At 48.1% G+C, this 15,494-nt stretch overlaps 1 protein-coding gene across 1 annotated transcript in view; it reads left to right on the top strand.

Annotated features, from left to right (window-relative positions):
• Positions 1–15,494, top strand: part of LOC121042473 (protein FAM169B-like) — a 92,626-nt gene that overhangs the window by 13,671 nt on the left and 63,461 nt on the right. The window contains exons 2-3 of the mRNA XM_040493770.1: positions 7,762–7,892; positions 11,412–11,511. Of these exons, the coding sequence (XP_040349704.1) occupies positions 7,762–7,892; positions 11,412–11,511 (231 nt within the window). The remainder of the gene's footprint in view (positions 1–7,761; positions 7,893–11,411; positions 11,512–15,494) is intronic.

Raw genomic sequence — 15,494 nt, 5'->3', positions numbered from 1 at the left:
AGCCTGCTTGAGAGTCTCTCTCTGTCTCTGTCTCTGTCTCTGTCTCTCTCTCTCTCTCTCTCCTCCTCCCTCTCTCTGCTCCTCTCCCCTGCTTGCTCCCCTTTCTCTCTAAAATAAAAAAAATTAAAATACCCTCCCTCCTCCAACCCCCCACTCTTCTCTAAGTTGTGCTTTTCATCTGTCAGTTGGTGTTTTGGACACAGGGGTCCCTGGTTAAATAAGTATGGGAAATAAATGCTGGATTAAGCAAATTCCACTGCTTCAGGATTTCTCCACCTTCTGCTTGCTGATAGGCACGCGGAGCTCCCAGCCCTGAGCTCTGAGGACAGCAGGCCCCCATTTTGAAACGTGCCTGCCTTGGAAGCCCCGTTCACAGCATATCTTATGGAGCTAAGTGTTCATGGGATGTGCTTGGGAAAATGCTGGAATGGCAGGAGGAGAGTCCTCGTGATGGCTGTGCAGACTTGGGTTTTAGGATAGTAAGTCAATGCCAGGCAATGTTTTGTTCAGCTGTGGGTATTTCTCACTACAGGTTTCCCCCACTCTCTGCAAGGAGAGCCTTCCTATGAGGCTGAAATGGCATAAAGAGAAGAATCAGTTACCATGGACTTATATGGTGTTTGAGCATGCCTAGACCCAAAAATAACCTGTCGCGGGCTTTTCTGATACCTTAGGACACAACTTGCTAAGGGAAACCTAAAATAAATCGAGATAAAGCGCAGGTGCTCACAGACACCGTTACAAGTTCTGGCAGCTTGATGCTGAGATGCTGAGATCCTTTCCGGGAAAGGAATTTCTCCCGACCACTGTGTGCTCACTGTGTGTGCCTTGTGCCTTGTCTGTAAGGGCTCACTGCAGAACCGATGCCGAACACTGTTTTTGCTTCTCACCTTTCATCATAAAAGGGAAAGACCTGTTTGGATTTTTTCAGTGAGCAAAAACGGGTACTAACGGAGCTCTTTCATGAGAGCAAAGGGGCATCGTGTAAACTTGGGAAGAGCAGGGGATACCTGTATACGCAATAACCCTCTTTTGTGTTTTAGTTAAACATACTCATCCCTGGGGCGCCTGGGTGGCGCAGTCGGTTGGGCGTCCGACTTCAGCCAGGTCACGATCTCGCGGTCCGGGAGTTCGAGCCCCGCGTCGGGCTCTGGGCTGATGGCTCAGAGCCTGTTTCCAATTCTGTGTCTCCCTCTCTCTCTGCCCCTCCCCCGTTCATGCTCTGTCTCTCTCTGTCCCAAAAATAAATAAACATTGAAAAAAAAAATTAAAAAAAAAAATAAAAAAAAAAACATACTCATCCCTTAGGTGATGAGTAGTTCTCCGTTTTAAGGCATCCTGTGGTGGATGCTTCGGAGGCGCAAGATGCAGTTTGCGTGGCGAATACTGAGTTTTAAAGCATACAGCTTGAAGACACGCAGCTCTGGGAGCGCGTCGTGCAGCAAAACACATGCCTCGCTAGAAATTGGGGAGCCTGATGAGTTCCTGGCCCTGAATCCTGAGCAATGGAGGTGGCATTTGGGAATCTGCTCCCATTAGGCACTGCCCTCTTTGCCGTGGGTGTGCGTGACGCCCGGGTTCAGATCTGCACGGACACCTTGCTCCGTGCTGCTGGTCTCTCCTGGTGCCCTTCTCTCTCTGGTTACAAACTAGTCTCCGTGTTTCCTGCTAAGTCCAGAATTAGTCACTTAACCCTCGCTGGCAGTTTTTCTGTGATATGGATTCTTTCTTACAAGTTTCTTTAATTTTTCTTAATGTTTATTCATTTTTTGAGAGAGAGAGAGAGAGAGAGCGTGAGTGGGGGGAGAGAGAGGGAGACACAGAATCCGAAGCAGGCTCGAGGCTCTGAGCTGTCAGCGCAGAGCCCGACACGGGGCTTGAACTCGCAAACCGCGAGATCGTGAGCTGAGCCGAAGTCAGACACTTAACTGACTGAGCCACCCAGGAGCCCCTCTTATAAGTTCCTTTGAGAAGAAAATTGATTTTTGAAGAAACAGCAGACCACTTGTATGAAAAATAAAGGAAAGCAAAAAAAAAAAAAAACCACACCAAACGTATGTTAGGAATACCAACTCTTAACCATTGTTGAAAAATGAAAGTGGAATACTACCTTCTAATTTGGTATTCTTAGAAATTTTTTCACATATCATGAGCAAGATTCGTTAGCTATACTTCAAGAATGACAACGTACATTACTACAAAAAAATCAAGTGATTACAGTCAGTTTTTCTGATGACATAAGGCCATGTAGTTACTGATGGGTAGATAGAGGCTTTCATTGGGGTCAACATTCTCAAGAGCAGGGCTAGGAAAGTTTAAAATATCTTTATTCATGTTTCTCATGATCATAGTCCCATATGAGAAAAATCCCACTTTCCCAAAATGAAAGAACTTTCTTCATATTTGTTTGAGGTGGTATTCGGAGAGAATATTTTGCAAGCGATACTGAATAAATGGGTAAGTGCAGATCTTTTGAGACATCTTTCGATGTCTTCATTAATTGGCGTTGTTTTTTTTTTTTTTTTTTTTTTTTTTTTTTTTGTGTACTATTCCAGGGGGGGGCGCGGGGCCGGGGGGGGGGGGGGGGGGGGGGGGGGGACAGAGGATCCGAAGCAGGCTCTGAGCTAACAACAGTGAGCCCGATGCGGGGCTGGAACTCATGCAGTGTGAGCTCATGGCCTGGGCTGAATTTGGATGCTCAACCGACTGAGCCACCCGGGTGCCCCAGCATTGCTCTTTATATTGGGAGGACCAAAGAGTGCTGAGAAGGTTCTAGAGCATTAGGCTTTGCCAGACTGAGAAGCAGTGGGTGGCCCTGGAGTGGCCATGGCTGATCAGCAGTGGGTAACAGGCAGTGGCTCGGGGGAGTGTTGGGTACCATCCGTGCAGCCCTGGGAACTGGGACTTCAGTACAAAGAATGATTTAAGTATTTTCCCTAGAAGTATGCTTTAAGAGGTACCACGTTGTTGTTGTTGTTCCGGTGACTATAGCAAACATATGCTTAATATGAATTCTTAAACTGGGGGCTCGTTTGGGGATCTCATTTTTTTTTTTTTTACAGGCTTCAGTGAATTATTTCAACTGGGTGTCTTTTTCATAAAAGCATTTTACGTTGTACTGAAAAGATTACATTCTTTTGGCTTTGGAAAAACATTTCCTGTTCAGTTGAAGCCATTAAAGCCTGTTAGCATTTCACATCTGGAAGCCCCTGCCCGGAGTCTGCCTTCCATCACCAGCGAAGCCAGTGCGGCGGTCCCAGCTCAGCCTCCAGAGCGCCTGCGTCAGACGTCCCAGACTTGTTTACTTCCTGGAGGCCCCTGGGCACTGCCCAAGTGTGCCCTTGCGGTCTGGGGGGTGAGTGGGTGGGAGGCTTCCTTCCTCTCTCGGGGTCTCCTGTGTGTGTGTGTGTGTGTGTGTGTGTGTGTGTGTGTGTGTGTATGCTCATCCTGGGCTGGGGAGGGAGTCTCTCTTCCTGCCAAGTTGGGCAGGGGTCTTTATTCCCCTGGGAGAGCAGGGGTCCCCTTTCCCATCAGGTACTGGATGTCCCCCCCGCTCCTGTCTGAAGCATTTCCTTTTTTCATTCCCACGCAGATTTCTAGAAACCGAACCCACACATTTTGTAAGAGTGAAGCTGCTGGAGCTTTTCTTATGGGGGAGCTCCTGCCCCCCCACTTACCACCCAGGCGGAGGAGAGCTAATTAAAACCCAAAGGGCTGAAGAATTGAGCCGCCTCTCCCAGACTGGTTTGCCTGTCCCAGGGCACTTCTGGGGAATGTGGGGTCTACGCCTGGCTTGGAGGCTTTAAAGGGGGAGCGGGCCTGGGTGCGGCACGGGTGCTGCGTTTTGTGTGGGGCCTGAGATGCTCAAAGGTGCCCTCCGCTTCCCAGAGGGTTAGTCTGTGCCCTGCCGGGTCCTGACCCCCAGAGGCAGGCCCGACTTTTCTGGTGGCCTTCCTGCTGAGAAGACCCCCACCCCACCCCCACCCCAGGGCTCTGCCCCTGGGCCCAGCTGACAGTGGAGGCAGGAAGGCCAAGGGTGTCCTGAGGTTACTGCCCCTCCCCCCAAGTTCTCTGAGGGGGTCTCCCAGCCTCAGCAGCGGAAGCAGCAGGGGAAATGATTTCATGGTGTGTAAAGGAGCAAAACACATTCATTGCATTTCTCCTGACCACAGGCGACCAGAACTGATGCCAGGTAACCCTTGGCAGCCTGTAGGGGAGCCAACAGGAACCTCTCTGGGCCCCCCAGGAGCTCCCAGGCTTTCTGGGCCCTGTGGCCCTGGTGGGGTGTCCTTTCTCTCAAAGCCCTGAAGACCACAGTGTCCTCCCTGACCCCCAAGGGGCCAAGTTCAGCTTCTTGGTGGAGCTGGTTGGTGACCCTCTCCTGGTAGCCGTCGACCTCACTGGAGTGCACTAGATGCCTGGGTCTGACAGGCATCGCTCCTGAGAAGATCCCAGCAACAGAGAGTATGGGGGGGGGGGGGTCCTTTACTCGCTCCTGAGACAGAGCTCCTGGGGGCAGTTAGGAGAGCGTGTTCTTGAAGCTGTTTTCATGGGGCGAACATGCAGCTTGAGTTGGGTGCTTCAGGGTTGAAGCCACCCTCTTTCCAGTTTGTTTTTCTTCATTCATTTGAACGTGCACGGTCTTTTTTCATAGCTGCGGGAAGCCACTCGACTGTCTAGAGGAAGTGAAGAGCGGTTTGAACAGAGAGCCCGGCTACACACCCGCCCAGATTTCCTAAGTGCTCGGGGTGGGAAAAGCCTGGGGAGGGGTCTCGGCGGCAGGGTGGGAGAGGAGAGAAGCGTGAGCACCAGGTGCTCTGAGGAGCACTCCGTGTTCCTGGCTTGGGAGCCAGTGGGGTGAGGCTGCCTCTCTGGCCCAGCGAGTTCATGCATGTGAGGCCCTGATGGGCAGGGGAGGCCGCAGAGACAGAGTCAGTCCCATCCTAAGCCGAGTTGGGATTCGAACACAGGACTCAGAGGCCCCCAGAGGCCTTGCCTTTGGGGGCTCCGTGAAGGGTTCAGGGAGTGCCGGTTTTTGAGATGGGCCTTGGGGAGGTCACGATAGAAGGAGTGGGGGGTGCAGGTGTAGAAGCGTGTTGGGTGAAGGGGGCGTGGAATTATGAAGGGCCTTCGGAGCTGGGTGGAGGAGATCGTTTTTGATGGGATCGCTGACGTAATCTGACTGTTACACCGATTTTGGAATCAGCCGGAGCTTCATGACCTGCTGGTGCCACTGACTAGCCGCACATTCTCCTCTTGGCCTCAGTTTCCTCCTCTGGAAACGGGGGTTAAGCCAACTGAGTGAAATAAGGGCTAGAGAGCACTCAGCATCCTGCTGGACCTGGGCCCCAGGCAACCTAGCTGGGTTATTTTGGTCGATGGCAGGTGGCAGGTGGCTGAGATGCTGAGGTTCAGGACTAAGGATGAGCATGGAGACAGGTGACGCAGGCAGGTCTTGGTGACAGGTTTGAAGTGGACCCTGAGGTAGGAGCCAGGGTTCCAGCTTGGATCCCTCTGGGCTAGGAAGGCCCAGTAGGGTGTAGGGGAGGTCTACAGGTTCAGCCTGCAATGTCTGGTTGGTTTTTGGGGCTTCTGGTCTCAAAGGGAGGAGTCTGGACATCCTTGACTCTGTGTGTGTGTGTGTGTGTGTGTGTGTGTGTGTGTCTGTGTGTGTGTCCGTCCGTCCACCAGTGTGTGTCTTTTGCAACAGAATATGTTGGCTATACAGAGATACAGCCCTTTTTAAGAGGGAGAGATCCCAGAGTTCATCATGGACTTTTTCATAGTCACCAAGAGGACTGTTAATTCTTCCGTCTTTATTTGAAACATTTGTATCAGTGCATTTATAGTTGTAATTTTTGGGTACACATTTTATACTCAAATATTTTTTTAATGTGTATTTATTTTGAGAGAGAGAGAGAGAGAGAGAGAGAGAGAGAGAGAGAGAGAATGTGGGGGAGTGGCAGGGAGAGAGGGAGAGAGAACAGGAGAGCTGTCAGCCCCCCGATGGGGGCTCGATCCCACGAACCGTGAGATCACGACCTGAGCCGAAATCAAGAGTCAGACGCTTAACTGACTGAGCCACCCAGGCGCCCCTCACATCCTTTTTTAGAACATTGAATAGCGGGAGAATGTATTTGCTCATCTCTCTGTCAGTCTGTGTGTGCCCATGACATTGTCAGCATGTAAAGCCCGGGGCAGGGTTTGGGCATATGCAGAGGCGGGGCCCTGGTCCACAGGCGTTCCTGACATCCCTCCTTTTCTGTGAGCGTTTCCCCCAGTAACTAATCCATGGCAGTAACATTCCTCACAGGCAAAGACTGGGGACTTGAAACCCTTTGCTGCTAACAGCAGCCCGTTTCCTGAAAAGTAGCTGGCAGGAGGAATGGAGGTTCTGAGAGAAAGGTGGGAAGCCGCTATCTCTGTGAGTGTTTATGTGAAGGCTTATCTTTCTTGAGGAGGTAGAGGAGGGGAGGAGGAGGAAGGGGGTGATCAGGCAGCCATTTTGGCAGCCTCACCCCCGTAGGAGGCCCAGAGCTGAATCAGAGGCAGGATCCACAGAAGAGAAGGGGGCGACAGAGTCCCCTCCCACTTGGGCACACGCCAGCCAGAGGCCAGCCAGCATCTCAGGGGAAAGCCGACTGCTGCTTCCAAGCTGAATTGGATGCTATCAATTTGTATGATTATTCAAGGATGTAATTTTCCTTTACAAGTGTGATGATAAGAAAGAGATGCTGAGGAGGAGCCAGGGGAAAACTTGCAAATTAATATATACACTAGTCTCCCTGTGTATGGACATGTGGGTTTACAGTTCCTACTAACTAGTACATTTCAGCTCTCTTACACAACAGTAGCCCAACTCAGGGAGAAGAATTGGCAAATCTTATCAGCCTGCGCAGCGAATATGGAAGCTGGCAAAACTCAAGCTGGCTTTGTCAGTGTTATCAAGGTTCTAACCAGGGTGCCCAGGTAGCTCAGTCGTTAAGCATCTGAGTTCCACTCAGGTCATGATCTCACGGTTCATGAGTTTGAGCCCCGCATCGGGTGAGCTCGAGCCCCGCTTCCGATGAGCCCCGGATTTCCCTCTCTCTCCCTCTCTCTCTGTCTCTGCCCTTTGCTTGCACGCCCTCTCTCTCTCTCTCAGAAAAAAAAAAAGTTCTAACCAGCTAGCGTGGGCTCTCAAGGTATCTGCCTGTGCACATGGCTGCTGTGACTGACCCTCTGGGAAGATAGATACTTGGGAACCCATTTGATGGTTTGGGTTTATGGAAGGAAGTTTCTGTAGCGTTGCAAGAGGGTGTGGGTGGAATGTCCTATCCCTCCAGGGTTGCTGCCACCCCTGCCATTGAGAATGTCTTCTGGTTTCTTTTGGCATCTGTTGCGGCACTTTTTCATTGAAAAAAAAAATAGGTGAACATAATTTTTACAGCAAGTGTTAATTGTGTGCTTAAAACAAAAAACAAAAAACAAAACCCAGCAGGGCGCCTGGATGGCTCAGTTGGTTAAATGTCTGACTCTTGATTTCAGCTCAGATCATGATTTCATGGTTCCTGAGATCGATCCTCACGTTGGGCTTTGCCCTGACAGCGTGGAGCCTGCTTGGGATTCTCTCTCTCCCTCACTTACCCCTCCCCCCCACCTCATGCCTTCTCTCTCTCAAACACACACATACACATACACCAAACTTCAAGAAATAAAGGACTTTCCCTTTAACAAAAGAGTAAATCTAATGTCATTTCTTGCTGTCTTTCCTCCTTTCAGGCATTTACCCAGTGGATATTTTGGAAGATGACCCTGAAAGGCATCTGGAAGCAACTCTGGGTTATTATGCGACACTCAGGGAAGGGATACGGTCCTCAGTAGAGGTTTTCTCTCTTCCCACTGGGGAGCAGGTATGTGTGATGTTCCTTGTTGGTAGAAAGCTCTGGAAAAATCTAGCTCACTAGAAAGTAGAAGGTCAGTACTAGAATGAATATTATAGATTAAGAAAATAATAACTTCCAGAGTGAATGCTAGAATAATTCCACTTTGAGAAGCAGAAGGAATCCTAGAATAGGTTTTGGGAGTCCTGAGTATAAAGTCCAGTTATGCGAGGCAGTGAGTGAGACAGCCTGTTGTGAATCCCACGTTTACCGCTTACTAGCTGTGTGATCTCGAGCAAGTGTCTTAACCTCTCTGGTTTTGGTGTTCTTATATTTAAAACTGGGACAATAACAGAGCTTATCTTGTACTGTTGTTATAGGGACTGAAGGAGACACTGTGTGATGCCTGGTTGGGCCTCAGTTTCCCCATGTGTAAGATGAGGGGATTGGTTGCTCTTTGGTCTCTAGGGTTTGGCTCAGTTTTAAAATTTTGTGATTTGGAATGAAGTTTTGTCAACTGGAATGTAATTATATAAAAAATGATTTTTAGTACCGATAAGATTGCATTTTTAAAAAAAAGTTTATTTATTTTGATAGAGAGCGAGTAGGGGAGGAGCAGAGAGAATGGGAGAGAGAGAAAAGGGTAGAGACAATCCAAAGCAGATTCCATACTGTCAGTACAGAGCCCGATGTGGGGCTCGAACCCATGAACCATGAGATCATGACCGGAGCCTAAATCAGACGCTTAACCGACTGAACCACCCAGGCGCCCCAAGGTTGTCTTTTGAATAAGGACTGGAAGGGAACAGAGAGAAATGAAAACCATTTATTTGTTAGGATGGTGGACTGTGGGTAAAATTTTAAAATCGTGTTACCTTTAAGAATGTTTTTTCCCCATGCAGTAAGTAAAAAGAATATGTGAATCTTGGGCTGTACCTAAGTCAGTCACGTTTCTTTCAGATTTGAGTCTGATGTTCGAAGAGACAAGACTTTCTTGTTTTATAAGATTTTACTCGTATCAGATTATCATCGCTGTCTACCCGGCATAGTAGGGTTGTTCCAGAGTTAATTAGAAAAGTGGCTTGTGCAGCTTATATAGTGTGGCTTCCTTGAGATTTTGGAGATGCTAATTCATAATCAACTCCTAGATGAATCTCTGGGGTGATTCCACATTGTTGATCTGCAGAGGGAGGTCCCTGCACGCACACGCTTTCAGCGCCCCCTAGTGGCGGTTAAACCGGAAGAGGACGCAAGCTGTCCATTAGGGTTAGGGAGGGTTGCTAATTCTTGGGGAGCCGGGTGGGACCGAGTGTGGGGAAACCTAGATAACCTGAGAAGCTGGTGAAATACAAGAGTTAGCCCTGGAGTACCTTAGGATGCAGTTTCAATCCTCTGTTTTCATTTCACGCTTATTTATGAGATTCCCTTCCTTAAAAAACCCAAATATGTAAGTGTGCTCAGTGAGCCAGTAATTTTAGTGTTCTTAGCAAAAACATAACAAAATAAGACAGTTTTTAAAATTAAGTTGTTTTTATGTGATAGAAATGCTGAAATGACTTTATATCTATCTGCTTCTCCCCCTTAAAGGAAAATAAGTTTCCATGAGAACATTATCCATTTGTTTTCCTACCATTTTAACAATTACTTAAGCAATGGTAGCCGTTTTGTACCACTTAGTGGTTGAAATAGTCTAATTTGGGGTGGCATCGGACCTCCTCGCTTTTAGCAAATTTAACTTTTTTTTTTGAATCCAGAGAAATTTTTCCAAACAAAAAGGAAGATGAGAAAGCGGTTTGAGTATATGTCGTACCCCATCGATCTGGTTCTTCAAAAAGTCCTAATGAACTGTTTCCAGTCTTGAAATTGTCCTATCACGTTTAAACAGTAATACTTACGATTTTTTTTTCTGGTAATAAACCACCGTATGCTGGGATAATTAATTGTATTATTAATTGCATAATCAATAATATTTTGTATAATATTTGGGAAACTGTAGCCAGGGACAGATAGATTTAAAAAAAACCAAAGCTAACTGCTGTGAACATTTTGACGTGTTTCATTTGATTTTTATTTCTGCATATACATTTTAAACATTCAGGTCCTCTCAGAATACAATATTGTCTGTAAGAAACATCTTTTTATGTCAATACAATGCTCTGTGTGTATATTTTTGAAAAGATTTTATTTCTGGGGGCGCCTGGGTGGCTCAGTTGGTTGAGCATCCGACTTTGGCTCAGGTCATGATCTCGTGGTTCATGAGTTCGAGCCCTGCATCAGGCTCTGCACTGACAGCTCGGAGCTCAGAGCCTGGAGCCTGCTGTAGATTCTGTGTCTCCCTCTCTCTCTGGCCCTCCCCCACTCACGCTGTGTCTCTTTTGCTCTCAAAAATAAATAAACATTAAAAAATGTAAAAAAAAAAAAGATTTTATTTTTAAGTAATCGCTACACCCAAAGTGGGACTCAAACCTCCAACCCCAAGATCGAGAGTCGCATGCTTCACCCACTGAGACAGTCAGGGGCTCCTGTATGTATTGTTTTTAATGGCCTGTAACAGCCCTCTAGTGGGTAAACTGTGCTTCACAGAACCACCGTGGGAGGGCCAGCTCGGAGACTGTCCCTAACGGTGACTTGAATTTGTTAAGAAACAGTTCTCCAAAACCACGGAGGCCTGCTGTAAACTTTTACAGGCATCCTGCCTGCCTCGCTCAGCTGACACATTCTTTTCTCATTTTCTTATACTCTCCTCGGTTTTCAAAACAGGCTTTGCAGTGGAACATGTTGGCCTTTTGCTTTGGGAGCCAGGAGCAGTGGGCTCGATGGCCCCAAAGAGGGCTGGGATGGCAGCGCTTTCCAGAAGGCTCTCGGACAGTCCCCGCATTACAGGCTGCACACATGCTGCTTGGTGTTCCTCTGGTTCATAGGCACACAGGCACCGGCACTGAGGTTCTCTGCCCCTGGGCCGCCCCAGACCCAGAGCTGAGCCTGCAGGGCCCAGAGAGGGTATGGGTTTATTGAGATGGCTTGCGGAGACCAGTGGCAGGGCGGCAGGCAGCCTGAGTGGCATCGTGGGTGGACACAGGCTTGTTGAGGCTGTTTCCATGGAGTGGCCACAGGAATACAGTGGAGGCCAGCCTGGCAGGTGCAAGCCCGAGGTGAGCGTGCGGCCATTGGCTTTTGTAGGCTGAGGCCTAAGGGGGATTTGGGTGGGGGAAGCTGATGCTTCCCAAAGCATATGGAAGGGAGGGACTGGAAAGGTATCAGTTGAGTAGGTATTTAATCCGTCCTTGGATGGATGGACAAGTAAACAATAGATGGAGAGGGTTTTGCTGGGTGGGAGACAAAGGAAGGGCCTTTGTCACTTGCCACTTGTGTTTAGCTCAGAGTGGGTAAGGTTTCCATTTCTAAATTGCCTCCATCCTGTCAAATTAACCTCCGTGTAACAGTTCTTTTGGTGAATATTGTGCTAGTTAATTGTTAAGTCATTTCCCGTGCCCTTACCAGGATGACAGAACAAAAGGGTGATTTCATTATTTTTTTTATTTTTTTCAGATTAAACTGGAAGCTTCGTCTGTTTGCTTTTGCACCATGTACCGTGACGAACCTCAACATAAAATATTAGCCTTGGTTAATCCCCAGGACACAAAGACAGGTTGGTGGTTATTAATGGATTAAGCAAGAATTCTGATTGAATTGCTTTTGCAGCTAATGGAATTAAATACATGGAATGGTGGTTGTACTCTTAGGCCGGACCTAGAAGAATATCAAGGCAGAAGTGATTTATTTTCAGCCTTTAGAGATCTGATAGTGCATTATTTTTGTTTATTGGCACACATATTGGCTTTTGTATTAAGACACTAGACACCTTCGGAGAGCCTGGGTGGCTCAGTCGGTTAAGCGCCTGACTTCGGGTCAGGTCAAATCTCACGGTTTGTGGGTTCGAGCCCCGCATCGGGCTCTGTGCTGACAGCTCGGAGCCTGGAACCTGCTTCGGATTCTGTGTCTCCCTTTCTCTCTCTCTGCCCCTCCCTGGCTCTCACTCTCTCTCTCTCTCAAAAATAAATAAATGTGAAAAAAAAAAAAAAAGACACTAGACACCCTCATACCCACGATGACTGTATTCCGAGCTGCCTTTGAGGGTAGTACGTGCTGTTGTTGTTAATAACATGTACGGGTTGTGTGCAGAGGGTGGAGCCCTTTTGTTGGAGTGTCCCCACAGTCCTATGAAGCACAGGGACTATTCTTATCCCCCATGTACAAATCAGGCCTCTGATGGTCAAGTAACTTGCCTCGGGCCACACAGCGCATTGCAGGGGAGTTTTGCAAGGTGATGATTGGGTGGGGTTTTGTTTCTGGTGAGGAAGTTTATTTAATCTGTAACTCATTTATTCTTCCGCTGCATTATGAAGAGACCATTTGTGACTGATTTCAGCTCCTTGGAGTGAGTGCTGAGTTGCATATGGGGTAGGGATCTGGGGCTGTTGGTAGCGGGCGGCAGGAGGTGGCTAGGGGAGAAGGTTCCCAGCCCATCATTCCACCTGGGGCCCAGGGCACCGGTGAGCTGTAAGCAAAACACCTTTGAAGTCTCTGACTTCAAGGGGGCCCCAATTTAAGTTCCATTCTATAAAAACTTTTTTTTTTAAATGTTTATTTTATTGCTGAGATACACAGACCATGAGCAGGACAGGGGCAGAGAGGGAGAGGGAGACACAGAATCTGAAGCAGGCTCCAGACTCTGAACTGTCAGGGCAGAGCCCTGCGTGGAGCTCTAACCCACAAACCGTGAGATCATGACCTGAGCCGAAGTCAGAAGCTTAACCGACTGAGCCACCCAGATGCCCCAGTTTCCTTTCTATTTTGGAAATTTTCTCCTTGATTATACTTTTCTGTGTTTTGTGGATTTTTTTTTGGTGACCATGTATTATTTTCCTAATAAGAAATTAAAAAAGACTAAACCAACCCTTTATCAGTCAGCCCTCTGTAAACGATGTGTTATCGGGTGAAAGTTTGGGGTTACAGATCTTTACAGTTTGCAGAGGGGGCTTTCTTCAGCTCTCCAGCCCCCCTGGAGAAAGACCTTTGCTTTTCACCCTGTGTACCCAGCGTTTGTACTCAGAGGACACTCTGCTTGATTGGTGTCACAAAGCCCAAGGTGATATCCTGGACTGGAGAAAGTTATTCAGCCCAGAGACTGTTGTTTCTGCTTCTTTTCTTGTTCATCTGGAGACACAAGTGTTCTTAGCTAGCTCTCCGTGGGAGTTTTTAGCATGTTGGCAAAGCCTCTTCATTGGTCCAAGGCTGAGAGTGGCTGCTGTGTGTGAGAGCTTTCTGGTTCAGGTTCAGGACTCCTTCCATTTCTGTCCAACAAAGCCTTTGTTGCCATGAACAAAGGGGCTATGAGAACCCCAGGCCTTAGACATTGCCTTGGATTTGGGACTCCACCACCAGGTTAGCGAAAGTAACAAGATGTGCCCACAGGCACTCTTCGGTGAACAGATTGTCAACAAAACTCAAAATATCACTTGCCGATTTTAAGCAAACGTCCAAATATCAGCAGCGCTCTCCCCCCTCCCCCCACCTTTCTTCGGCATTTAACAATATCCTGGTTATAGGTCTTTAACTATAATTTGCATAATGTAAACATGTGACTGACTCATAAATCTGTTTCCTATTTATACTGTACTTAATTTTTTGGTTGTTTTCAAGAATGTATTATAATAAATATTCATAAGCTATGAGAAATCTCACTCTGGACCTTTCCTTATATATAATAGCGCTTTAAATAAAGTTTTCAAATGTTTTCCTACTGGCTGGGGCTCTGTGGTGCTTGCTGAAATTTTGCACGAGTTCCAGAAAGTGCGCAGGTGTTATGCGTACCTCACGCTCTTTAATCTAGTATTTCGAAGCCGACACGAGTGCATGAACGCACCTTCTGTAGGTGGTTTGAACTCGGAAGCAGCGGATGCTGTCGTAGACCCTCTTCCCAGCTCTGACCCGCTTGTCACATCACCCCCGTGCCTGGTTGTGACCGTTGTGTCCCTGGTTCCTTTGTAATTCTGTATGAACAGTTACATCGGTGAAGCCATGTGTGTGTTTGGGTGGACACTAAAGGGATCTGAAGCTGTTTGATAAGCCCCATGTAGGAGTTAATTGTTGAGAAGCTGGTTGAGTCCATCACAGCAATTCTCGATAACCCTGTGAGCAAATGGCAAACATCCTGGAGTTCTGAATTCCCGGGGACAAGCAGTTAACGTGCATGACAGGCTGGTGTTGGGATGTAAGTCATGAAGCTCTCCAGCTTCTTCCTCAAAGATGCTGGAGATGCACTTTCCAGAAAGGTGGTTTGAGAAGCACGTGCCTTCGTCCCTGTGGGGTTCACTCTTCACTGTTTCTCTGATCAGAGGCCGGCCGGTCACCAACGCTGCTGAGGACCCCCATTCCTTAGTTGCCTCTCAAGGGCCTTATCTTTCATTTCTTTCCCCTTGTTTTATTATTCCTTCTATTTTTAAATTCTTAACTGATGTCAAGCATTTACAGAGATGAAAAAATAACTCCTTATCAAAAAAAGCTGTGGTCTTTTTCTTCTCTCCTGCATTCAATCAAAACTGCTTACCCTAGCATTCCAGATTCCCACCAACTGATGGCCCTTGGCCTTTCCCGTTTCCTCCTGTGATTTGCAGGGAAGCATAGGATGAACCTGGACGATGGTGTCAGAGACCACTAATTTGGCATCCTGGCTCTGCCAACCTCCTGGGCGACCCAGAGAAGTGATTTGACCCGAGCTCATTTGTCATTTGCAAACTGGGATGCCTCACTTCACAGGGTGGTGGTGAGCATGAAGTGATTTGTGGCAGAAAAGCTGATGACGCTCTGGACTGTCCAGGGCCAAGAGTAGGCGTGATGCCCGTCGTGTTTTTCCGTCACGGCGCCCTTGGCTCTTGCACGTGAGCCCACGTGGAGCTTGCTCTTCCTCCATCTTCGAGTGTTGTGTGATAGAAGCAGGGGATTTTAGAGCGGGAGGCATTCTCACCAAGTGCTGGCCACGCTTTGGCAGCTGCGTGACCTCCGGATGAATTCTGCCTGCAAACCTCATGGATAGGCAGGCAGTACCACACTAGGCCAGTTTAGCCTGTGTTTGAACAAACCTAATTGTAAGAGAGTTGTTTTCCGTCTACTGATCCCAGACTGCCTCGTGGGATAAGTGTCATCTAGTCTGTCCAAAAGCAACCAATGATCAAGGATGTGCCCGGGAGGACGTGTCTCTGCACCACCCGGGGAAAAAGACACAGATGGCGGTTTTCATCCTCAGAAAGCACAGTGAGCCCCGGCATTGCAGTGGGGCTGCTGGACAGCAGACGTGACCTGGGACTGCGGTAATGGAAGGGTAATATCCCGGTGCAATTACAGATTTGTTCTCTTTGGTGCTGCTGAGACCGCATATGAAGCACACTGGCACTTGTCCATGGAGAATAACCGGGGTGATGAGAGGGCTTGAAACCATTTGAACAAGGCTTGAAGAGACTAGGGCTATTCAGCTTTGGAGGAGGGATGTAGGGGTCCAGAAGCTCATGATTGCAGGGCTGTGTAGATCATTAGGTCCGGTATTTCCAAGGAGATTTTGGGGGGGGGGGGGGG

Source organism: Herpailurus yagouaroundi, unplaced genomic scaffold (assembly GCF_014898765.1).
Source record: "Herpailurus yagouaroundi ecotype Mexico unplaced genomic scaffold, PumYag 185, whole genome shotgun sequence".
In the NCBI taxonomy this organism is placed as follows: Eukaryota; Metazoa; Chordata; class Mammalia; order Carnivora; family Felidae; genus Herpailurus; species Herpailurus yagouaroundi.
Note: the sequence above shows the minus strand (reverse complement) of the source record. Positions and strands in the feature narration are given on the sequence as shown.